Source organism: Mercenaria mercenaria, chromosome 1 (assembly GCF_021730395.1).
Source record: "Mercenaria mercenaria strain notata chromosome 1, MADL_Memer_1, whole genome shotgun sequence".
NCBI lineage: Eukaryota > Metazoa > Mollusca > Bivalvia > Venerida > Veneridae > Mercenaria > Mercenaria mercenaria.
Window position 1 is genome coordinate 93,669,727 of NC_069361.1, and position 25,916 is coordinate 93,695,642.

General features: G+C 37.0%; 1 protein-coding gene across 1 annotated transcript in view; it reads left to right on the forward strand.

Annotated features, from left to right (window-relative positions):
• The window catches only part of LOC123530115 (uncharacterized), a 379,601-nt gene that overhangs the window by 271,994 nt on the left and 81,691 nt on the right, over positions 1-25,916 (forward strand). The window contains exon 28 of the mRNA XM_053517535.1: positions 7,390-7,514. Within this exon, the coding sequence (XP_053373510.1) occupies positions 7,390-7,514 (125 nt within the window). The remainder of the gene's footprint in view (positions 1-7,389; positions 7,515-25,916) is intronic.

Consider the following 25,916-nt stretch of genomic DNA (forward strand, 5'->3'; position numbering starts at 1 on the left):
TAGGTTTCAGAGTTATTTTATATCTGATTACCTCCCCTGATTGTAATCAAAATGGATTTATATCAGTAACAGTAAGTACTTATAGGACTTATTTTAAATTTCATTAATGTCATTAGTTGGACTGAGCCAATCAGGGTAGATAACTGTGGACTGATTTTATGTCAAATTACCTCCCTTTATTTCAAATTAAAATGGGTATATCTCTGTAACTAATGAAGGTACTGATCTGAAATTTCATTTATGTCAACAGATTTATTTGGCAGATCCTTCTTTTGTTCACTTACAATAATTTTCTTTTTAATTACTTCCCTTTTACGTTACTATAAATAGCTTATTTTGAGTAACTTTTTTATTATTGGCTGTAGGGAAAAACCGAGACCACTTTTCTGTGGTACAACATGGATGGTATCTCCAATTTTTAGGTGTATTTTGACATATCTGTACCTTTTAAGATTTTTTTTTCTTTTTGGTTAAATTTCTTCCCTTTGTTGTTCCTGTCCTTTGGATTTAGATATTTTTTCTGAGGACCTTCTTGTCCTCAAGTGCAATGATAACAGGTGAGCGATATAGGGCCATCATGGCCCTCTTGTTGAAGATACAGGCTTCAGATTTGGACCACATGCATAGTTTTGTGTTCAAAAATGAAATTTGACATTGATTTTGACCTACTTTCACATTTCTCAAGCTACAGCCTTCGAATTTGGACCACTTGCATAGTTTTGTGCACTGGAAAAAACTTTGACCTTGACATTGAGCTAGTGACCTACTTTCACATTTCTCAAGCTACATCCTTCAAATTTGGACTACATGCATACTGTAGTTTTGTGTACCAAAAAAAAACTTTGACCTTGACATTGACCTAGTGACCTATTTTCACATTTTTGATGGTACAGGCTTCAAATTTGGACCACATGCTTGGTTTTGTGTTCCGAAATGAAATTTGACCTTGATTTTGACCTAGTGACCTACTTCCACATTTCTGAAGCTACAGGCTTCAAATTTGGACCACATGCATATTTTTGTGTTCTGAATTGAAATTTGACATTGATTTTTATCTAGTACCTACTTTCACATTTCTCAAGCTGCAGCCTCCAAATTTGAAGCACATGCATAGTTTTGTATACCAAAATGAACTTTGACCTTGAAATTGATCTTGTGACCCACTTTCACATTTCTCAAGCTTCAGCATGGACCACATGCACAGTCATGTGTACTGAAATGAAATTTGACCTTGATTTTGACCTTGGACTAGTCTTGAAATTTGGAACAATCTAAAATGGCTCAATGGTGGGCGCCAAGATCACTCTGTGATCTCTTGTTTTAAGATACAGCCTTGAAATTTGAATGACATGTACAGTTTTGCACACTGATCGTAAAACTGACTTTCATTGACCATGAATATGACTTCTGGCCGACTTTCTAATATTTTAGCATCAGTCAAAGAAGTATAAAATACACAGAATGGTAACTGGCTGTAATCTTGCGTGATCTCGTGTCAGAGCGTGAATCGGCAGTATCTTAGTAAAAACAAACATTGGCGAGCATGGAGTTACAATTTGTAACTTTAAAACTACATTTAAAATACATGTTAGCTATAGCTTCTAAAACAACATTAGTTTAATGTGAAATAGTCTTACGACACAAAGTACACGTTTCTTACCATCAAAAGAAGCGTGCTCAAAGTGTGATAATTAATTTACCGATGAATACTTGCTTTCGCATACAAAATAGCACGTGGAGAACGCATCACTTCCGGTAAACGAGATCTCATTCAGTAGTCACGTGATGTTGGCGAGATTTGCTCTGTATGCCTTTCAAGTTTCAGATCTATTTATTTTTATAGCTCTTTGCATCAGTTTACCATTTTAAACATGTGGCTCATATTACTCAGGTGATTGATTCAGGGTCATCATGACCCTCTTGTTTATCATTACATTTCTTTTATCAGTTGACACAAGTCCAAACAAAGATGGAATGTAGATGGAGGGTACTGGCTTGAATGAACGTCCGTGCGAAGTTTATGAAACTTAAATACGACTTTCCTTGAATATAGCAAGTACCTAATACCATAGATGTAAAGCCGTTGATAAATACACAATATGTGGTTATTGTCATCAAATTTCCTTAAAAATGCTCTACTTTCAATTTCGTTAATGCACGGGATCCCTTTCAGTCTGCTAAATTTTGCCTCACAGGATCCCTCTTGATTCTCTGCACACGGCACCGGAACCCACTCGGACACAATTATTTTTCTATCGTCACCGTCGCCCTCTCAGTTTAATTTTAATGTTAGAGTTGTGAGATGGTGTTCGCATATAAAAGCACCACAATAATTATAGGTTACTAGCTACTCACGAGTTTTGCAGTGGAAATAAATTGCACGACTTTAGGAGCGCAATATTCTTCTGCTAAAGAACGAGTGAATATTTAATGATGCAAAGATGATAACCTTTTTATTACATACGCATACAATGTAATGTAACTACTATAAATTTGTTCTATAGTCTGAATACTGAATAAGATTGACAATACTGAAATAATAAAAAAATTAATGCCACGACACTAATCGCATCCAATACAAAAGTCAGACGTCAGTGTATGGAAAAATATCGATGTTTCTGGTACAGACTTGTGTGCCCGGGTGAACGGGGGTTTGTTATGGTACATATGTGTCGCTTAATGCCCCCTTTTCAGACTAGCTATGCATGAATGGCCTCTCTTTGTATCAAACCAAATTATACAAATTTGCATTTAAAAGTTACTTGAATATCACTTAGTGATGATATAATTTATATAATTAAATACGCATGTTATGTGATATTGCTGATTTATTTTCAATTTAAAAGTATATTAAGGGAAGTAAAAACACCATGATTTATTTCTCTTAGAAGCAGATTAATAAGAATACCATCTCAAAATTATAACATTGAAGTTGAGGGTGCCTGTGCTGATAGAAAATTATGTCGAAGAGGGTTCCTTTGCCGGGTGCAGAGAGTCAAGAGGGATCCTGTGAGGCAAAATTGCACCGACTGAGAGGGTCCCGTTTTTAAGGAAACATGATGAAAATAACCACATAATGTGTATTTACTAGTAAGATGGGATAAACGACTTCACATCTAAGGTACTAGATAAGGTTAAGGTCACAGTGACCAGGAACAGTACAACGGTTTCCAGATGATATTTCAAGACAGCTTGAGCCTAGGATCAGAAAAGTTGATAGAAAGTTTGGTCATGACGAGCAGATGACCTCAACTGATTTTGAAATTATTAGGTCAAAGTTAAAGGTCACATTGACCTGGAACAGTTGAACGGTTTCCGGACAATAACACAAGAACACTTGGGCCAAGGATCATGAAAGTTGATAGAGAAGTTAATCATGACCATCAGATGACCCCTAATGATTTTGAGGTCAGTAGGTCAAAGGTCAAGGGTACAATGAGCCGGAACAGTTAAACCGTTTCCAGATGATTATGTAATAAAGTAGAATTCTGGAAAAAATTCTTTTATTACATAATCATTTTAATATTCATATAGTAATGATTTTATGTATATAGCTTACTTTAAGTTAAGGTTTTTATTGTTAATCAAATGTCTGTCACCTTGACTCTGACACTTATAGTATTGGAAGCCATTTAATACTTTATCAGTTTTAATTGATAAGTCTTTAGGACTTGTTACTGACTTCCTCTAAGGCTGATGGTTTCTGATTAAGTCAAACAAGCTTTACTTTAAAGGTGATAGATGTAAATAAGATTTCCCTTAAGCAATATTGTCATTTTCTTATGTAAAGTATCATCCCATTGGATGAATTTTCTCTCTCAAATTATTGGTTAATGATTTTGAATAATTTGATTGGTTGAGTTTTGAAAAAGGAGTTTTACACATTTTGTTTTTTAAAAAAGAAGGAAAAAGACTTTTTTTAGAGGCAGTTAGAGAAGTGAACTCAGATTGGTAGCATAATGTTCGCTACTAGGAGTGTCGTGTTCACCACCGTTAATTATTGTAGCAAATTTAAGACTGTTTAACTATAAGTCTGCTACATCAGTTTTACATTTAAGACTTCATAATAAAATAATATACAGTGATTAACTTTTAATTTCAACTTTGGATTTATTAGATTGTTATATGGACTGTAAATTAAAACTGTAGTTACTGAAAGTCAGCTGTCTGTGAATCAATTAACATTAAGTCTACACATTGTAGACTGACCCCTTCATGTGTTATTGAACTATATGTTGAGCCCAATGTTAGCTCTACCACTTCCCTAACTTAAGACGTGGCCAGCTTATAAGAGTTCAACCCCCAAACGGTCAACACTGACTGGATTCGAACTTAGAATGGTGACAATTACTTGAGAACGCTTGGGCCTAGGATCACGAAACTTGATAGGGAGATTGGTCATGACCAGTAATTGACCCCTTTAGATTTTGAGGTTAGTAGGCCAAACAGTAAGGTCACATCTACCCGGAACAGTTAAACCCTTTCCGGACAATAACTTGAGAACGCTTGGGCCTAGGATCACGAAACTTAATAGGGAGGTTGATCATGACCAGCAGATGACCCCTGTTGATTTTTAGGTCAATAGGTCAAAAGTCAAGGTCACATTGAACCAGAAAAGTAGAACTTTTGTTTACAGTGAGCAAATAATTTTTGTTTCTTGTGCAATTACTGAATGCATCAAGGGGGTTCGAGGGGGGGGGGCATTTCATGTTCTACAAACTCTTGTTACTATCAAATCTAGGACAGAATTTGATATAAATGCATCCCTGTCAACAACTCAAACCAGAAGCAACTGTTTGTTTGTCAGATGTAAACTGAAACTAAATATCAGAGAAAGTGAGGTCAGTACTCCTAGAAAACCCCAAACAGTCTTGTCTAGAGGTACGCAACCTTACCCAAAGAATCAAATTCTAGAGTTACAGATCTGTACCCCTAGACACTTCCTTTTTTAATTGCAGCTGTTTTGAATATTCTTAAAATAGAATTCAAAAGCTGTGACCTTGGCATTTACAACCAAAAGTCTTGAATAGGTCAAAACTACTTCTGTGCAAAATTTGGTATTTTTGTCCAGTCCGTCTAGATTTTTCACATTTTATAAAAATTGGAACTAAACTTAAAACAATCAAAATATTTGTCTCTGTGAAATCTAGGCTAAAGTAAATACTAGGTTATCTGTGGGAAGAATTAGGTCAGGTGAACGATACAGGACCTTTAGTGTCCTCTTGTTATTATAATCCCGAAAGAGGGACGTATTGTGTTATACCCCTGGTATCTGTCCGTCCGTTAGCAATTTCGTGTCCGCTCTGTAACTCTCGAACCCCTTGAAGGATTTCAAAGAAACTTTACACAAATGTTCACCACACTGAGACGACTTGCAGAGCACATGTTTTGGTTGTCTCGCTTCAAGATTAAGGCCACACTTAGGGTTCAAAGGTCATATCAGTTTGTTTTGTGTCCGCCCTGTTACTCTTGAACTGCTTGAAGGATTTCAAAGAAACTAAAAAACAAATGTACACCACACCAAGGCGACTGCAAAGCACATGTTTCGGATGACTCACTTCAAGGTCAAGGTCACCTCCAATTTTTAGGTGTATTTTTACATACCTGTACCTGGTAAGGATTTTTTTGTGGACTTTTTTTTTGGAATTTCTTCTTTTTGTTGTTCTTGTCCTTTGGGCTCCAACAGTCAAGTTCTTTAAATTTTTCTCCCATCCTCTGATGTAACCCTTCGGACGTATATTGTCCAGCTTGGCCGAGCTGTTGTAAATAATATCCTGGGAACTGTTTGATATTGTCACTTAGTATCCTGTGTCATCATTCACCCAATGTTGTCATTCACCCAATGTCTTTATCCTCCCCCTCCGCCCCTCTTCCCCCAACACACATTACCTGCCCATATTAAAATTTTATTTGTAGAAAGTATTAAAATTTTAGTGTCAGGAAACACTGGCACTATTTCAAAATAATTTCATAGACATTTTTAGCTCGACTATACGAAGTATATGGGGGGCTATCCTACTCACTCTGGTGTCGGCGTCTTTCCGCTTCCCCACCTTTGTTAAAACAATTTTACACTTTTTCTTTTCTCTCCATATGTCTGCAGTTACTTGATGGTTGCTTTAAACTTTAAACAGTTATTCCTCATCATCACCTACATCATATGGCACGAGGGCCATAACTCTCACACCAATATTTCATGAATTATCCGCCTTTTTACTTAGAATTTCATGTTAAAGTTTTGATGTACTTCCACTCTGTCTCAGTTATTCCTAAATGATTTGATTTAAACTGAAAGTAGTTGTTCCACATCATCTCTCACATCAAATGACAATAGGCCCATAACTCTGGTACCAGTATTTAATGAATTATCTCCCTTTTACTTAGAATTTCAGGTTAAAGTTTTGATTCACTTTCACTATATCTCAGTTATTACTAAATGGATTTGATTCAAATTTAAAATAGTTGTTCAACATCATCATTCACATCATATGACACAAGGGCCATAACACATACACCAATATTTTGTGAATTATCCCCCCTTTTTACTTAGAATTTCAGGTTAAAGTTTTGACACTTTCACTTTATCTCAATTATTACTAAATGGATAATTATGGTTCAAACTTAAAAAGGTTGTTTCACCTTATCACCCACGTCATATGACACAAGGTGCATAACTCTGGCAAAAATGTTTCATGAATTATGCCCCTTTTGCTTGAAATTTAAGACTCCAGCTATTGTGCAATATATCCTTGAAAGAGTTAATCATGTTGGTAATAATCCAATTTGAGAATCATATTTTTCCTCTAATCACAACACAAAATTTCACTAGACTGAGAGGGGGCGACAATAATTGATTGGGAGTCAGATTACAAGAACAGAGTGATCAAAGAGGCGATACACATACGAGCCCATAGAGAGGTCATGAACAGGGACGAGGGGGCCCACCAGCTCTCACGAGTCTACGATTCAGTTTTCGTCACAGAAAGTGACGAAAATCATCGAGCATGACCGATCTCGTGCACTTCTGCATTCTGATGATGGCCTCAGCTGAGGTCGAAACCGTCAAATAGTAAGTGAATTTTTGTGTTGTGATTAGAGGAAAAAATGATTCTCATATTGTGCAATATCTTCATCAACCATTGGAGTCATTAAACACTCCAGTGACAGCTCCATTGTCCTCAGATATGCCCAGTTTCACTATCCTGCATCGAAATATAGTCAAGCACACAGTCTCCTGTGACAGCTCTTGTTGTGTTTTGGGTTACATCTTCCAAAGCTGTTCAAATAAGCAGCCTAACTCTGGGATTTAGTCATCTAGGGCCATCATGGCCCTCTTGTTACCAATGTTGATCTTTTTAAAGTACATGTTTATGTGCCATATCTTTACAGAGGTAAGCCGTACAGCATTGCATAGTCAGACTTCAATACTTCATAAAGAAATGGATGCAGAGAATATATATTTAAAGCTAAAGGAGAAACATGTGTTTCAATATACTGACTTGAGAAATATAAAGGTAAATAATATAGAGATATTTGTTTGTTACAGTGTAAGATTGAAATATCATTTAGGAGTGAACTCCAGATTCAGTATTTTCATGAGTGGCATAGCCACAAATGAAAATGTAGTATATCATGTTCATTAATGAAATCTTATTATATTTATTATTTATATTATTATATTATATTTTTAGCTCACCAGAGCCAAAGGCTCATGGGGTGAGCTATTCTGATCACTCACCGTCGGGCGTCCGTTGTCCTTAAACTTTTACTTTAAACAACATCTCCTCATAAACCACTAGGCCAATTTCATCCAAACTTCACAGGAATGTTCCTTGGGTGAAGCTCTACAAATTTTTTTCAAAGAATTGAATTCCATGCAGAACTCTGGTTGCCATGGCAACCGAAAGGAAAAACTTTAAAAATCTTATTCTCAAAAACCAGAAGCCCTAGAGCTTAAATATTTGGTGTGAAGCATTGCCTAATGGACCTTTACCAATTTTGTTCAAATCATGACCCCCAGGGTCAAAATTGACCCCGCCCCTGGGGTCACTTGATTTTACATAGGAAAATCTTAAAAAATCTTCTTCTCAAAAAGCAGAAGCCCTAGAGCTTAGATATTTGACCTGTAGCATTGCCTAGTGGACCTCTACTAAAGTTGTTCAAATCATGACCCCGGGGTCAAAATTGACCCCACCCCAGGGGTCACATGATTTTTACATAGATTTCTATAGGAAAATCTTCAAAAAATTAAAAAAAAATAAACCAGAAGGCCTAGAGCTTAGATATTTGACATGTAACATTGCCTAGTGGACCTCTACAAAATTTGTTCAAATCATGACCCCCGGGGTCAAAATTGACCCCGCCCCAGGGGTCACTTGATTTTACATAGGAAAGTCTTCAAAAAATTTCTAAAAATAAACCAGAAGGCCTAGAGCTTAGATATTTCACATGTAGCATTGCCTAGTGGACCTCTACAAAATTTATTTAAATCATGACCCCCGAGGTCAAATTGACCCTGCCCCATGGGGTTACTTGATTGTACATAGAAAAATCTTCAAAATTTTCTAAAAATAAACCAGAAGGCCTAGATCTTAGATATTTGATATGTTACATTGCCTAGTGGACCTCTACAAAATTTGTTCAAATTATGAGCCCCGGGGTCAGAATTGACCCCGCCCCAGGGGTCACTTGATTTTATATAGGAAAATCTTCAAAAAATTTCTAAAAATAAACCAGAAGGCCTAGAGCTTAGGTATTTGACATGTAGCATTGCCTAGTGGACCTCTACAAAATTTATTCAAATCATGACCGCCCCCCCCCCCCCCCCCCCCCACACAAGGGTCAAATTGACCCAGGGCCAGGGGTTACTTGATTGTGCATAGGGAAATCTTCATAAATTTGCTAAAAATAAACCAGAAGGCCTAGATCTTAGATATTTGATATGTAACATTGCCTAGTAGACTTCTACAAACTTTGTTCAAGTCATGACCCCCGGGGTAAAATTGGCCCCGCCCCAGAGGTTACTTGATTGTACATCGGAAAATCTTCCAAAAAAATTCCAAAAATCATCAGTTTGACATTTGAAACATTTAGCTCATATTACTCAGGTGAGCGATCCAGAGTCATCATGACCCTCTTGTAATCTTAATGTTAAACAAACAAATTTTCTCTTTTTATAAGCTCACCTGAGGACAAAGTGCTGAGGCAGAGCTATTGTTATCACTCACCATCCAGCATCCGTCCATCCACACTTTTCTTTAAACAATATCTCATCTGAAAAAATTGGATTGAAGTTGATGAAACTTGGTCTGGATTTTTTCTTTGCTCCTTTTTCAAAGTTGTTTGGTTGCAAAAAGGGGCAGCCACAGCGAAAAATAGAAAAATCTTCTAAAAACATTTCCTCGCTGGTCTGATTTCAAAATAATATCACACAAATGGTCCTAAGTATATGTAACTCTCTGTCAAGGTTGTTATCCCCCATAGAAGGCGGAGGGATATAGTTTTTGCATTGTCTTTCCATCCGTCCACCAGGAGCCATATCTAGGAAGTGGTTGGGAATATTTAGATAAAACTTCATATACGTGTTTACCACTATGAGGTTAAGTGGCCCGTTAAGTTTCAGTTAGATTGCTTAAGTAACACCAGAGTTATGGCCCTTAAAAGTTTCTAGTGTTAACTATATAGGGTACTATAAATATGGCAGTTTCTGCTTCATAACTTGTGATATATTTGACCTAGAACTATGAAACTTAAATTGAATTTAGATCACCATAATGGGGAAGTGCACACACAATTTCTTTAGTAACTTCAGAGTGCCCTTTAATTGTTTAAAAATCCACATATTTGTACTTAACAAACTAACCAATTGGTAGAATTTCATTAAACTTCTTCCATTTTTTTCCATGAACATTTATTGTAAACATGTGGTTCCCCCCGCACCATTTTTTTTTTTTTTTCATTCGTTATTTTGAAACGTTTCATGAACATTTATCAACTTCTTAAGTTGTACCCTTCCTCCACCTGGCTCCTCCACCCAGTCACCCCCACCACTCTGATCATGCAGCATCTCTCACTCAAACACCTCCTCCCCCCTACCCGAACATTTTTTTCCTCATTTTTAGCTCGACTATACGAAGTATAAGGAGAGCTATCCTAATCGACTCAGCGTCCTTCCGCATCCCCACCTTGGTTAAAGTTTTTTTTACACTTTCTCTTTTTTCTTCTTATCTCTGTAATTACTTCATGGATTTGATTCAAACTTAAAATAGTTATTCCTCATCATCACCCACATCATCTGACATAAGGTTCATAAATCTGGCAGCAATATTTCATGATTTATCCCCCCTTTTCACTTAGATTTTCAAGTTAAAGTTTTGATGCACTTTCACTCTATCTCTGTTATTACTGAATGGATTTGATTTAAACTTAAAACAATTGTTCAACGTCATCAGCCACATCATATGACATGATGTGCATAACTCTGGCACCAATTTTTCATGAATTATTCCCCCTTTTTACTTAGAATTTCAGGTTAAAGTTTTGATGCACTTTCACTCTATCTGTTTTATTCCTGAATGGATTTGATTCAGACTTAAAATAATTGTTCAACATCATCACCCACGTCATATGACACAAGATGCATAAATCTGGCACCAATTTTTCATGAATTATTCCCCCTTTACTTAGAATTTAAGGTTAATTTTGATGCATTTTCACTATATCTCAGTTATTATGAAATGCATTTGATTCAAACTTGAAGTAGTTGTTCCACATCATATGACACAAGGTGCATAACTCTTGCACCAATATTTTATGAATCATGCCCCCTTTTTGCTTAGAATTATATTTATATAGTGTTTTGATACACTTTATCTTTATCTTTACCTCTCTTTATTACTTAATAATTTTGACACAGACTCAAGCTATTGTGAAATATCTTCATCCACCATTGGAGTCATTAAACACTCCAGTGACAGTTCCTGTTTCCTCAGATGTGCCCAGTTTCACTATCCAGCATCGAAATAGTCGAGCGCGCTGTCTCTTGTGACAGCACTTGTTAATTTTCCATCAATATCTATTATCAACATGTGAAGTATTGTACCCTCACCCAGTCACCCCCCATACCCCCCACAAAAAAGACATTTCTATACGCCCGAATGAGGGACATATTATGTTATACCCCGGTGTCTGTCCATCAGTTAGCAATTTTGTGTCCGCTCTGTTACTCTTGAACCCCTTGAAGGATTTCAAAGAAACTTGACACAAATGTTCACCACACCGAGACAACGTGCAGAGCACATGTTTTCGATGTGTTGCTCAAAGGTCAAGGTCACACTTAGGGGTCAAAGGTCATATCAGTTTGTTTCGTGTCCACTCTATAACTCTTGAACTGCTTGAAGGATTTCAAAGAAACTTGGCACAAATGTTCACCATACCGAGACGACGCGCAAAGAACATGTTTCGGATGACTCTTTCAAGATCAAGGTCACAGTTAGGGGCCAAAGGTCATATATGTCTTTGCTTTGTTTCTATACTATATTGCTCTGCATTTCAGTGCTCTTGTTTTTCTGATCGCTCGATGTCCGGCGTCCGTCGCCTGTCTGTCTGTCGTCTGTCTGTCGTCCGTCAACATTTAGCTTGTGTATGCGATAGAGGCTGTATTTTTCAACTGATCTTCATGAATATTGGTCAGAATGATAACCTTGATGAAATCTAGGCCGAGTTCGAAAATGGGTCATCTCGGGTCAAAAACTAGGTCACTAGGTCAAATCAAAGAAAAACCTTGTGTATGCGATAGAGGCTGTATTTTTCAATTAATCTTCATGAATATTGGTCAGAATGATAACCTTGATGAAATCTAGGCTGAGTTTGAAAATGGGTCATCTCGGGTCAAAAACTAGGTCACTAGGTCAAATCAAAGAAAAACCTTGTGTATGCGATAGAGGCTGTATTTTTCAATTGATCTTTATGAATATTGGTCAGAATGATTGCCTTGATGAAATCTAGGCCGAGTTCGAAAATGGGTCATCTCGGGTCAAAAACTAGCCAAGGTCACTAGGTCGAATCAAAGAAAAACTTTGTGTATGCGATAGAGGCAGTATTTTTCAATTAATCTTCATGAATATTGGTCAGCCCGCCCGCTTAGCTCAGTAGGTAAGAGCGTTGGTCTACGGATCGCGGGGTCGCGAGTTCGATCCTCGGGCGGGGCGTATGTTCTCCGTGACTATTTGATAAACGACATTGTGTCTGAAATCATTAGTCCTCCACCTCTGATAATTCATGTGGGGAAGTTGGCAGTTACTTGCGGAGAACAGGTTTGTACTGGTACAGAATCCAGGAACACTGGTTAGGTTAACTGCCCGCCGTTATATGACTGAAATACTGTTGAAAAACGGCGTTAAACCCAAAACAAACAAAAAAAAAACAAATGAATATTGGTCAGAATGATAACCTTGATGAAATCTAAGCCGAATTCGAAAATGGGTCATCTCGGGTCAAAAACTAGGTCACTAGGTCAAATCAAAGAAAAACCTTGTGTATGCGATAGAGGCTGTATTTTTCAATTCTTCTTCATGAATATTAGTCAGAATGATAACCTTGATGAAATCTAGGCCGAGTTCGAAAATGGGTCATCTCGGGTCAAAAACTAGGTCACTAGGTCAAATCAAAGAAAAACCTTGTGTATGCGATAGAGGCTGTATTTTTCAATTGATCTTCATGAATATTGGTCAGAATGATTGCCTTGATGATATCTAGGCCGAGTTCGAAAATGGGTCATCTCAGGTCAAAAACTAGGTCAATTGGTCAAATCAAAGAAAAACCTTGTGTATGCGATAGAGGCGGTATTTTTCAATTGATCTTCATGAATTTTGGTCAGAATGATTACCTTGATGAATTCTAGGCCGAGTTTGAAAATGGGTCATCTCAGGTCAAAAACTAGGTCACTAGGTCAAATCAAGGAAAAACCTTGTGTATGCGATAGAGAATGTATTTTTCAATTGATCTTCATGAATTTTGGTCAGAATGATTACCTTGATGAAATTTAGACCAAGTTCGAAAATGGGTCATCTGGGGTCAAAAACTAGGTCACTAGGTCAAATCGAAGAAAAACATTGTGTATGCAATAGAGAATGTATTTTTCAATTGATCTTCATGAAATTTGGTCAGAGTGATTGCCTTGATGAAATCTAGGTCGATTTTGAATATGGATTATCTGAGGTCAAAAACTAGGTCACCAGGTCAAATTAAAGAAATATCTTGTGTATGCGATAGAGACTGTTTTTTTCAATTGATTTTTATGAAATTTGGTCAGGATGATTGCCTTAATTAAAATCTAGGTCGAATTTGAATATGGGTCATCTGAGGTCAAAAACTAGGTCACTTGGTCAAATCAAAGAAAAAACTTGTGTATGTGATAGAGGCTGTATTTTTCAATTGATCTTCATGAATTTTGATCAGAATGATTGCCTTGATAAAATCTAGGTTGAGTTTGAACATGGGTCATCTAGGGTCAAAAACTAGGTCATATCTAAGATAATGCTTGTTTTATCACAAGAGACCAATTTTTTGGTCCAATCTTAATGAAAATTGGTCAGAATATTTGTTTCCGTGAAATCACTAGGTCAAACATGTTTTACACTGTTATGGAGTGCTTCTTAGGTGAGCGACCTAGGGCCATCTTGGCCCTCTTGTTATTTGGTAGATCCCGTTTTTGTTCACTTACAATAAAAAAATTTTGAATTACTTCCCTTTTATGTTACTATAAAAAAGGTTATTTTGAAACTTTTTTATTATTGACCGTAGGGAAAAACCGAGACCACTTTTCTGTGGTACAACATGGATGGTATCTCAAATTTTTAGGTGTATTTTGACATACCTGTACCTGGTTAGTTTTTTTTTGTGGACTTTGTTTTTCCTGTCCTTTGGGCTTCAACAGTCAAGTTCTTTAAATTTTGCTCCTATCCTCAGATGTAACCCTTCAGGCGTATATTGCCCCGCTTGGTGGAGCTCTTGTTTTTCATTACTTTTTGTTTAAATTTCTTAACCTTCATGAATATTTATCAGCATGTGAAGTTGTAACCACACCTACCCACCCACCCCTCAGCTCCGCCACCACCCACATTCCAGATTTCTTACTTGATTCTGTTCCTTTAAGTTTAAATGTACAGCAACACTTGGTGCCAAACTACTCGAATACAATATTTCGTTCTAGTTACACTTCAAGCGCACATTTCAAATAACTCCATATAATTCGAAAAGCTAAGCTTATTACAGTAAACATATTCCATTCAAAATAATTTCATTAGTCAGGATCAAAATGTAACATATATTTATTATTTACACTTAAAACATTTGTTTTCTGTTAAATTAATCCTGACTAATGAAATTATTTGTGTTTGAGTAACATTCTTAACATTTTGCCGGATATATTTCTTTGCCATTCCTCACCACAAACCCATTCTGCGGAGGATACCAATTTATCAAATTTGCTTGTTAATTCCCAGCCACAAGTGGTGGGGGGGGGGGGTCATAGGAATGGTCTCCGTCTGTCGTCTGTCCGTCCATAACATTTTTTGTCCGCTTCATACCTCTTAAACCCCTTGAAGGATTTTCATGAAACCTTGGTCAAATGATCACCTTAGCATGACAATTTGCAGAACCTATAAGTCAGCCATGTTTGCTCAAGGTTGATTTCACAGCTGAAGGTCAAAGGTTTGAGCCTTCCATTTCATATCTGCGCTGTATCTCCTAAACCCCTTGAAGGATAATCATGAAACTGGTCAAATGATCACCTCTTCAAGACAATGTGCAGAGCCCATAAGTCGGCCATGTTGACTGAAGGTCAAGGTCACAAGTCAAGGTCAAAGGTTTGAACCCTCCATTTTGTGTCCACTCTGTATCCCGTAAACCCCTTAGGGGATAATCATGAAACTTGTATCAAATGATCACCTCATCAAGACGATGTGCAGAATTTATGAGTCAGCCATGTCAGCTTAAGGTCAAGGTCACAAGTGAAGGTCAAAAGTTCAAGCCTTCCATTTTGTGTCTGCTCTGTATCACCTAAACCCCTTGAAGGATTTTCATGAAACGGGGTTAAAATGATCACCTTATCAAGACGATATGCAGAACTCATGATGCAGTCATGTTGTCACAAGGTCAAAGTCACAACTCAGGGCCAAGGTCAAGGTCACATCTCTGGGTCAAATGTTTGAGCTTTCCATTTTGTGTCTGCTCTGTATCTCCTTGAAGGAATTTCAAGAAACTTGGGTCAAATGATCACCTCATTAAGAAGATGTGCAGAACGCACAAGTCAGTCATGTCAGCTTAAGGTCAAGGTCACAACTCAACGACAAATGTTTGAGCATTACTTTTTGTGTCCACTCTGTAGCTCCTGAACCCCTTAAAGGATTTTCATGAAACTTGGGTCAATTGATCATCTCAACAAGATGATGTGCAGAACTCATGAGTCAGCCATGTTGGCTCAGGTCAAGGTCACAACTCAAGGGCAAAGGTTTGAGCCTTCCATTTTATGTCTGCTCTGTATCTCCTAAACCCCTTGAAGGATTTTGATATGACTTGGCTGTAATATCCCCCTTATCAAGACAATGTGCAGAATTCAAAATTCACGACTACCTGCTTAAAGGCAAGGTCACAACTTGAATGTTTAATGCTTCCACCCAATACCATCAACCATTTCACTAACCATAACAATGGTGGGGGATATAGCTGGCTTTCAGACTGCCTTGTTCAAATTATTAAGAATATTTTAATACTGGAAAAAATAAAAAATAAATCCTGCTTTATACCTTTTATATTACTACATGATAAAATTTCATATTATAATGTTGATATTTTAAGATGTTACAAATCATACAAATAAAACATTTACTAAATGAATAAAATGTTGGGTATTGTACTGGCCACTCAAAAACAGAGATATACTTGATGATGTATCTTACCAAGTATGCAAATAAAGTATCCGGAAGGAGACAAGGCATGTCTTACCAATATCTGCAAACTATTTACAACTGAAACTCTGCACTGTCACATATAATTTATACTGTTGTAACATGGTAGCAATACTGACAAATTTCAACATAACATAACTCTGCATTTTCATAACGAGGTAGCAATACTGACTATCTTTAACATAATGTGGCAATGCACAGCAATTTTGGAGACAGTAGTCACAGTATGATAGTTACCTGGAATGACGGGTTACCACATACCAAAACCACTGCATGAAGGAAAGCAGTAAGTTGCATGCTAGAGGGTTGATAACGTAATACAAAGCAATACGCAATATGAAGCAATATGCAATACAAAGCAGTATGAAATACAAAACTAGATTGCGCCAGGTACTATGGGCAAAACCTATTCAACCCCAGCCACAAAACAACATAAGAGTAACACATGCCAAAAACACAGTGCTTTGTAACTTCTCGCCACACAGTAGATGTATTTTTATGAAACAATATTTATTTTCATTATACTCAATTTACTGTAAACTAATGTAAGCAGACACGCCTGATCGCCTTCCAGTTTCTAGGATTTTCCAAATATGGAAATAGAACAACGTTAGTTATGAAATATAAAGAAAAGAATATTGTTCACTACAAGGTCAAAAAAAATAAAAAATTCCGTTTCCAGTCTCCCAACCGACCCTCTTTTTTAGCCCACCATCATCAAATGGTGGGCTATTCAAATCACTCTGCGTCCGTAGTCCGTGGTCCGTCCGTTCTTCCGTTAACAATTTCTCATTATCGCATCTCCTCAGAAACTCCTAGAGGGATTTTAACCAAACTTTGTCAGAATGATGTATTAATACCCTAGTTGTGTACCCCTGAAAATCAGACTGGTTCAACAATTTTTGAGTGAGTTATGACCCTTCATTTATTTTTATAATTTACATAGATTTATATAGGGTAAAACTTTGAAAATTTTCTTGTCCAAACCACAGGGTCTAGGGCTTTGATATTTGGTATGTAGCATCATCTAGTGGTCCTCTACCAAGATTTTTCAAATTATTTCCCTAGGGTCAAATATGGCCCCGCCCCGGGGGTCACATGGTTTATATAGACTTATGTAGGGAAAAACTTTGAAAATCTTCTTGTCCAAACCACAAAGCTTAGGGCTTTGATATTTGTAATGTATCATCATCTGGTGGTTCTCTACCAACTTTGTTCAAATTATCCACCTAGGGTCAAATATGGCCCCGCCCTGGGGGTCACATGGATTATATAGACTTATATAGGGAAAAACTTTAAAAATCTTTTTGTCTATAACCTACAACATTCAACTTTGGACCACATGTATAGTTTTCAGTGGCAAGATAAACTTTGACATGAGTTGACCTTGATCTTTACCTAGTGACCTACTTTCACACTTCTGTAGCTACAGCCTTCAAATTTGGACCACGTGCATAGGTTTGTGTACCAAAATAAACTTTGACCTTGACATTGACCTAGTGACTTTTATATTTTTGAGGGTACAGGTTTCAAATTTGGGCAATATGCATAGTTGTGTGTTCCGAAATGAAATTTGACCTTGATATTGACCTAGTGACATACTTTCACATTTCTCAAGCTACAGCCTTCAAATTTGGACCACATGCATAGTTTTGTGTACCAAATTGAACTTTCACCTTGATCTTGATCTAGGTCACTAGACCTACTTTCAAATTTCTCAAGCTACAGCCTTCATATTTGGACCACTTGCATAGGTTTGTTTACTGAAAAAAACTTTGACCTTGACATTGACCTGGTGACCTACTTTCACATTTTTGAAGGTACAGGCTTCAAATTAGGACCACATGCATAGTTTGGTGTTCCGAAATGAAATTTGACCTTGATTTTGACCTAGTGGCCTACTTTCACATTTCTCAAGCTACAGCCTTCAAATTTGGACCACATACATAGTTTTGTGTACAGAAATGAACTTTGACATTGAGATTTACCCAGTGACCTACTTTCACATTTCTGTAGCAGCAGCCTTCAGATTTGGACCACATGCATAGGTTTGTAGACTGAAATAAACTTTGACCCTGACTTTGACCTAGTGACCTACTTTCACATTTTTGAAGATTCAGGCTTCAAATCTGGACTTCATCCATAGTTTTGTGTTCCGAAATGAAATTTGACATTGATTTTGACCTAGGGACCAACTTTCACATTTCTCAAGCTACAGCCTTCAAATTTGGACCACTTGCATAGTTTTGTGTACCAAAATGAATTTTGACCTTGAGCTAGTCTTGAAATTTGGAACATTTAAAAATGGCTCAATGGTGGGCACCAAGATCACTCTTTGATCTCTTGTTTTACCTCCAACCCTAAACTTTTTATCAGGGATAATCCACCTTTACGTTTTTAGCTCACCTGTCACGCAATGACAAGGTGAGCTTTTGTGACCGCGCGATGTCCGTCGTGTGTTGTGTGTCAACAATTTGTCAAAAATAAACTTCCTCTTCAGAACCAATGGGCAGATTTACTCCAAACTTCACAGGGATGATGCTTGGATGGCCCCTTTTCAAAATTGCCCAAAGAATTTAATTCCATGCAGAACTCTGGTAACCATGGCAACCTAAAGGAGAAACTTTGAAAATCTTCTTATCAGAAACTGTTGGCCGGATTTCAAAAATATTTTGTAGAAATGATCTCTAGGTGACCCTCTACCAAAATTGCCTAAGCCATTCTGTTTCCTTAAAAAACATGGCCACAAGGGGGCGGGGCTTATTTTTCCTATATGTCTATATTGTAAATTTCAAAAATCTTCTTCTTCAAAACCACTGGGCAGATTGACACTAAACTTCACAGGAATGATCCTTGGCCAAAGAATTCAAATCCATGCAGTACTCTGGTTGCCATGGCAACCGAAATGAAAAACTTTAAAAAATCTCATCTAATGGTCCTCTACCAAGTTAGTTCAAATTATCCCGCCTAGGGTCCAATTTGGCCCCACCCTGGGGTCATATAGTTTAGATAGACTTATATAGGAAAAACTTTGAAAATCTTCTTGTCCAAAACAACAGCGCTTAGGGCTTTGATATTTTTTATGTAACATCATCTAGTGGTCCTCTACTGCGATTGTTCAAATTATCCCCCCAGGGTTAAATATGGCCTGCCCAGGGGGTCAGTGGCTAATATACACTTATATAGGGAAAAACTTTGAAAATCTTCTTGTCCAAAACAACAGTAGCTAGTGCTTTGATATTTAGTATGTGGCATCATCTAATGGCCTTCTACCAAGTTAGTTCAAATTATCCCCCTAGGGTCAAATATGGCCCCGCCCTGGGGGTCATATTGTTTACATAGACTTATATAGGAAAAAACTTTGAAAATCTTCTTGTCCAAAACCACAGTTTTGGCGTTGTCCGTCCGTCCGTCCGGAGCCATATCTAGGAAATGGTTAGGAATATTTATATAAAACTTCATATACATGTTCACCACTATGAGTTTTTGCGGCCCGTCAAGTTCCAGTCAGATTGCCCTAGTAACACCAGAGTTATGGCCCTTAGAAATTTCTAGTGTTAACTATATAGGGTACTATAAATATGGCAATTTCTGCATCATAACTTTTGATATATTTGACCTAGAACTATGAAACTTAAACAGAATTTAGATCACCATAATGTGTTTATGTACACACAGTTTCGTTCAGATTTATTTTATAAATTAAGAGTTATTGCCCTTTAATTATAAAAAAATCCACATATTTGTACATAACAAACTTACCATTTGGTAGAATTTCATTAAATTTCTTTCATTCTTTTCCATGAACATTTATTGTAAACATGTGAAGTTGTGTACCCACACCTGGTCACCCCCTTACCTTGATCACACCCCTCCCCCCCTCCCCCCCCCCCCCCCCCCCAAAAAAATTTAATTAAAAATTCATTCCTTATTTTAGATTTTTTTCAAACAAACTTCATATACGAGGTTATGGGGCCCATCAAGTTTCAGTCAGATTGCCCGAGTAACACCAGAGTTATGGCCCTTAGAAGTTTCTAGTGTTAACTATATAAGGTACTATAGATATGGCAATTTCTGCATCATAACTTTTGATATATTTGACCTTGAACTATGAAACTTAAACAGAATTTAGAGCATTATAATGTGGTTGTGCACACACAATTTCGTACGGATTTCTTTTGTAACTTCAGAGTTATTGCCCTTTAATTGTCTAAAAATTCACATATTTGTACATAACAAACTTACCATCTGGCAGAATTTCATTAAATTTCTTTCATTCTTTTCTATGAACATTTATTATAAACATGTGAAGTTGCGCACCCACACCTGGTCACCCACTTGCCTTGGTCACACCCCCCCCCCCCCCTCCCCCCCCCCCCCCCCCAAAAAAAAAATTATATATTTTTTTTTTTTTTTCATTCCATATTTTAGATTTTTTTTAAAACCTTTGATGAATATTTATCAACATGCAAGTTGTACCATTTTTTTTTTTTTTTTTTTTTTTCATTTTTAATTTTCCATCAATATTTATAATCAGCATGTGAAATTTTGTTTCCTCACCTGTTCCCCCACACCCCCACCCCCTAAAAAATAAATATGTGCATATATTTATATATATACATATATATATTTCCATTCTTTTTTTTTTTTAAATGTTCAAACCTTCAACATGTTAAGTTGTGACTGCACAAGCCCTCAGCCATGTTCAAGATATCTTACTTGATTGTGTTCTCTTAAGGATATCTGTTCCTTTAAGCTCAAATGTACATGTTAAACAGCAACACCTGGTGCCAAACCACTCAAAGACAATATTTCGTTCCAGTTAAACTTCAAGCTCACATTTCAATTAACTGCATTTAATTTTAAAAGCTAAGCTTATTACAGTAAGCATATCCCATTCAAAATAAATTCTTTAGTCAGGATCAAAGTATCATACATTTATTATGTACTCTTTAATCAAACATTTGTTTTCTGTTAAACTGATTTTGACTAATGAAATTATTTGCTTCTTATTAACATCCTTAACTTTTTGCCGGATATATTTTTTTGCCATTCCTCACCACAAACCCTTTCGGCAGGGGATACCAATTCATCGAATTTGCTTGTTTTACCAAGTTTGTTCAGTTTATCCCCCTAGGGTTAAATATTTCCCCGCCCAGGCCCGGATCACCTGATTCAAAAAGACTTGTATAGGGAAAAAAAAAAAAATCTTCTTGTCTTAAACCACAAGACCTAGGCCTTTGATGTTTTGTATGTAGCATTGCCTTATGGTCCTCTACCAAGATTGTTCAAATTATTACCCTGGGGTGAAAAAGAGGCCCTTCCCGGGGGGTCCATAGTTTTACATATATACTTATATAGGAAAAACCATCAGTGTGACCTACTGCCCTACTTTCTTGTTTTCTAAGCTACAACAAAAGGATTTGGACTACCTGTAATATTTTTTTAGCCCACCATCATCAGATGGTGGGCTATTTAAATCACTCTGCGTCCATGGTCCGTCCGTCCGTCTGTTAACAATTTCTCGTTATCGCATCTCCTCAGAAACTACTAGGGGGATTTTGACCAAACTTTGTCAGAATGATGTATTGGTACTCCAGTTGTGTCCCCCTGAAAATCAGACTGGTTCAACAATTATTGAGTGAGTTATGGCCCTTTGTTTATTTTTATAATTTACATAGATTTATATAGGGAAAAATTTTTAATATCTTCTTGTCCAAAACCACAGAGCCTAGGGCTTTGATATTTGGTATGAAGCATCATCTAGTGGTCCTGTACCAAGATAATTCAAATTATATCCCTGGGGTCAAATATGGCCCCGCCCCGGGGTCACATGGTTTGTATAGACTTATATAGGGAAAAGCTTTGAAAAACCTCTTGTCCAAAACCACAGGGCCTAGGGCTTTGATATTTTGCATGTGATATCATCTAGTGGTCTTCTACTAAGATTGTTCAAATTATCCGCCTAGGGTCAAATATGGCCCCGCCCTTGGGGTCACATGGTTTATATAGACTTATATAGGTAAAAACTTTGAAAATCTTTTTGTCCAAACCACAAAGCCTAGGGTTTTGATATTTGTAATGTAGCATCATCTAGTGGTTCTCTACCAAGTTTGTTCAAATTATCCCCCTAGGGTCAAATATGGCCCCGCCCCCGGGGGTCACATGGTTCATATAGACTTATATAGGAAAAAGCTTTTAAAATCTTCTTGTCAAAAACCTACAACATTCAGATTTGGACCACATGTATAGTTTTGAGTGGCAAGATGAACATTGACATAAATTGACCTTGATTTTGACCTAGTGACCTACTTTCACATTTCTGTAGCTACAGCCTTCAAATTTGGACCACTTGCATAGTTTTGTGCACCGGAAAAAACTTTGACCTTGACATTGACCTAGTGACCTACTTTCACATTTTTGAAGGTACAGGCTTCAAATTTGGACCACATGCATAGTTTTGTGTTCCGAAATGAAATTTGACATTGATTTTGACCTAGTGACCTACTTCCACATTTCTCAAGCTACAGCCTTCAAATTTTGACCACATGCATAGTTTTGTTTATCGAAAAAACTTTGACCTTGACATTGACCTAGTGACCTACTTTCACATTTTTGAAGGTACAGGCTTCAAATGTGGACCACATGCATAGTTTTGTGTTCCGAAATGAAATTTGACCTTGATTTTGACCCAGTGACCTACTTTCACATTTCTCAAGCTACAGCCTTCAAATTTGGAGCACATGCATGGTTTTATGTACCGAAACAAACTTTGACCTTTACATTGACCTAGTGACCTATTTCACATTTTTGAAGGTACAAGCTTCAAATTTGGACCACATGCATAGTTCTGTATTCTGAAATACAATTTTACCTTGATTTTGACCTAGTGACCTACTTTCACATTTCTCAAGCTACAGCCTTCAAATTTGGACCACATGCATAGTTTTGTATACTGAAATGAACTTTGACCTTAAGATTGGCCTAGTGACCTACTTTCACATTTCTGTAGCTACAGGCTTCAAATTTAGACCACATGCATAGGATTGTGTACCGAAACAAACTTTGACCTTGACATTGACCTAGTGACCTACTTTCACATTTTTGAAGATACAGGCTTCAAATTTGCACCACTTGCATAGTTTTGTGTACCAAATTAAACTTTGACCTTAAGATTGACCTAGTGACCTACTTTCAAATTTCTCAAACTACAGCCTTCAAACTTGATGCACATGCATAGTTTTGTGTACAAAGAACTTTGACCTTGAAATTGATCTAGTGACCTACTTTCACATTTCTCAAGCTACAGCTTTCGAATTTGAACCACATGCACAGTGTTGTGTATGGAAATGAAATTTGACCTTGAGCTTGTCAATAAGTCTTGAAATTTGGAACACTCAAAAATGGCACATTGGTGGGCGCCAAGATCACTCTGTGATCTCTTGTTCAATTGATCTTCCTGAAATTAAGTCAGAATGATAGTCTTGATAAAATCTAGGTTGAATTTGAATATGGGTCATCTGGGGTCAAAAAGTAGGTCACTAAGTTAAATCAATGAAAAACCTCGTGTATGCGATAGAGGCAGCCGTATTTTTCAACTGATCTTCATGGAATTTTGTCAGAATGATAGCCCTGATGAAATCTATGTCATGGTTGAATATGGGTCATCTGGGCTCAAAAACTAGGTCACTAGGTCAAATCAAGGAAAACCCTTGTGTATGCAATAGGGGTTGCATTTTACACTGGATTTTCATAAAATTTGGTCAGAATGGTTGCCTTGATGAAATCTTAGGCCAAGTTCGAATATGGTTAGTCCGGGGTCCAAAACTAGGTCACTAGGTCAAATCAAAGAAAAACCTTGTGTATGCGATAGAGGCTGTATTTTTCAAATGATCTTCATGAAATTTGGTCAGAATGATAGCCTTGATGAAATCTAGGTGAAGTTTGAATATGGGTCATCTGGGGTCAAAAACTAGGTCACTAGGTAAAATCAAAGAAAATACTTGTTTATTCTCAAGATTTTTGCTCCAATTTTAATGATAATTGGTCAGAATATTTTTTTTTCTATGAAATCACTAGGTCAAACATGTTAACACTGTTATGGTGTGTTTCTCAGGTGAGCGACCTAGGGCCATCTTAGCCCTCTTGTTCATATTTGTCATCTGTTTTTGCGACCATGATTTTCGGACATTTTATCATTTTTTACAAGATTTTTTAGTACAATCTAAATAAAAAGCCAATGAAATGTCTGCATTTAAGAAAAATATGATAACTGTTGCAAAAGCAGCTCTTATTTTGAAGCATTTTTCGAGAATAAAAACATGTAAAGCCACCAAACCCCACCCACTTTTAGGCTAAATAAGAGAACTATAGAATGAATTGCTTAAAAAAATCTGTAATGTCCAATGCACTTGTTTTAGATAAAGTCTGTGGAAGTTGCATTTATAACAGTATAGCTTGATCAATGAAAAGCTGATCTTGACTCTTGAAAGTCTGATTTTGACCTTGAAAATTTAAGCAGAAGAGTCAATGACTCTTGAGTTTCAGAACCTACGGAAAGTCCTGGGGCAATTCTGATTGGATGGCAGTTATATCGAAGATGGCAGCGCCCGTGTTGCCGGCTTCATCAGGTTTGGGGCTTCGATTTAAAGTTTGTTTGCATTATAAAACGGCCAAAAACTTAACTTACAATAGTTCCAGATCACAAATTAGTTGATGACATATTTCGCCAGTATCATGATTAACTTGTTGTGTGGGTGAATAGTGTCAAAAATAATCTGTTTCATATTATATTTTGCATGTTTTAATATTAAAATGGCAGAGCCATAGTGTCTGACAGGTATTTTCAATGGTTAATTTTTAAGAGGCAGGATCAGTGTTTAGGGAGAAAACTATCTTTAAATAATTATTATTGCATTTTTTTTTATTAGCTCACCAGTCACGAAGTGATAAGGTGAGCTTTTGTAATCGCGCAGCATCCGTCATCCGTCGTCCGTCCGTCCGTGCGTAAACTTTTCCTTGTGACATCTCTAGAGGTCACAGTTTTCATGGGATCTTTATGAAAATGGGTCAGAATGTTCATCTTCGTAAATTCTAGGTCAAGTTCGAAACTGGGTCACGTGCGCCCAAAAACTAGGTCAGTAGGTCTAAAAATAGAAAAACCTTGTGACCACTCTAGAGGCCATAATTTTCAATGGATCTTCATGAAAATTGGTCAGAATGTTCACCTTGATGATATCTAGGTCAGTTTCGAAACTGGGTCACGTTCCATCAAAAACTAGGTCAGTAGGTCTAAAAATAGAAAAACCTTGTGACCTCTCTAGAGGCCATATATTTCAAAAGATCTTCATGAAAATTGGTCAGAACGTTCACCTTGATGATATCTAGGCCTAGTTCGAAACTGGTCACGTGCCATCAAAAACTAGGTCAGTAGGTCAAATAATAGAAAACCTGTGACCTCTCTAAAGGCCAATTTTCATGGGATCTGTATGAAATTGGTCTGAATGTTCATCTTGATGATATCTAGGTTTAAGTTTGAAACTAGTTCAAAGTGCGGTCAAAAACTAGGTCAGTAGGATTAAAATAGAAAAACCTTGTGACCTCTCTAGAGGCCATATATTTCATGAGATCTTCATGAAAATTGGTCAGAATGTCACCTTGATGATATCTAGGTCAGGTCGAAAGTGGGTATGTCCATCAAAAACAGGTCAGTAGGTCAAATAATAGAAAAACCTTTTGACCTCTCAGAGGCCATATTTTTCATGGATCTGTATGAAAGTTGGTCCCGAATGTTCATCTTGATGATATCTAGGGCAAGTTCGAAAGTGGGTCACGTGCCATCAAAAACTAGGTCAGTAGGTCAAATAATAGAAAAACCTTGTGACCTCTCTAGAGGCCTAATTTTTTATGGATCTGTATGAAGAAAGGTCTGAATGTTTTATCTTGATG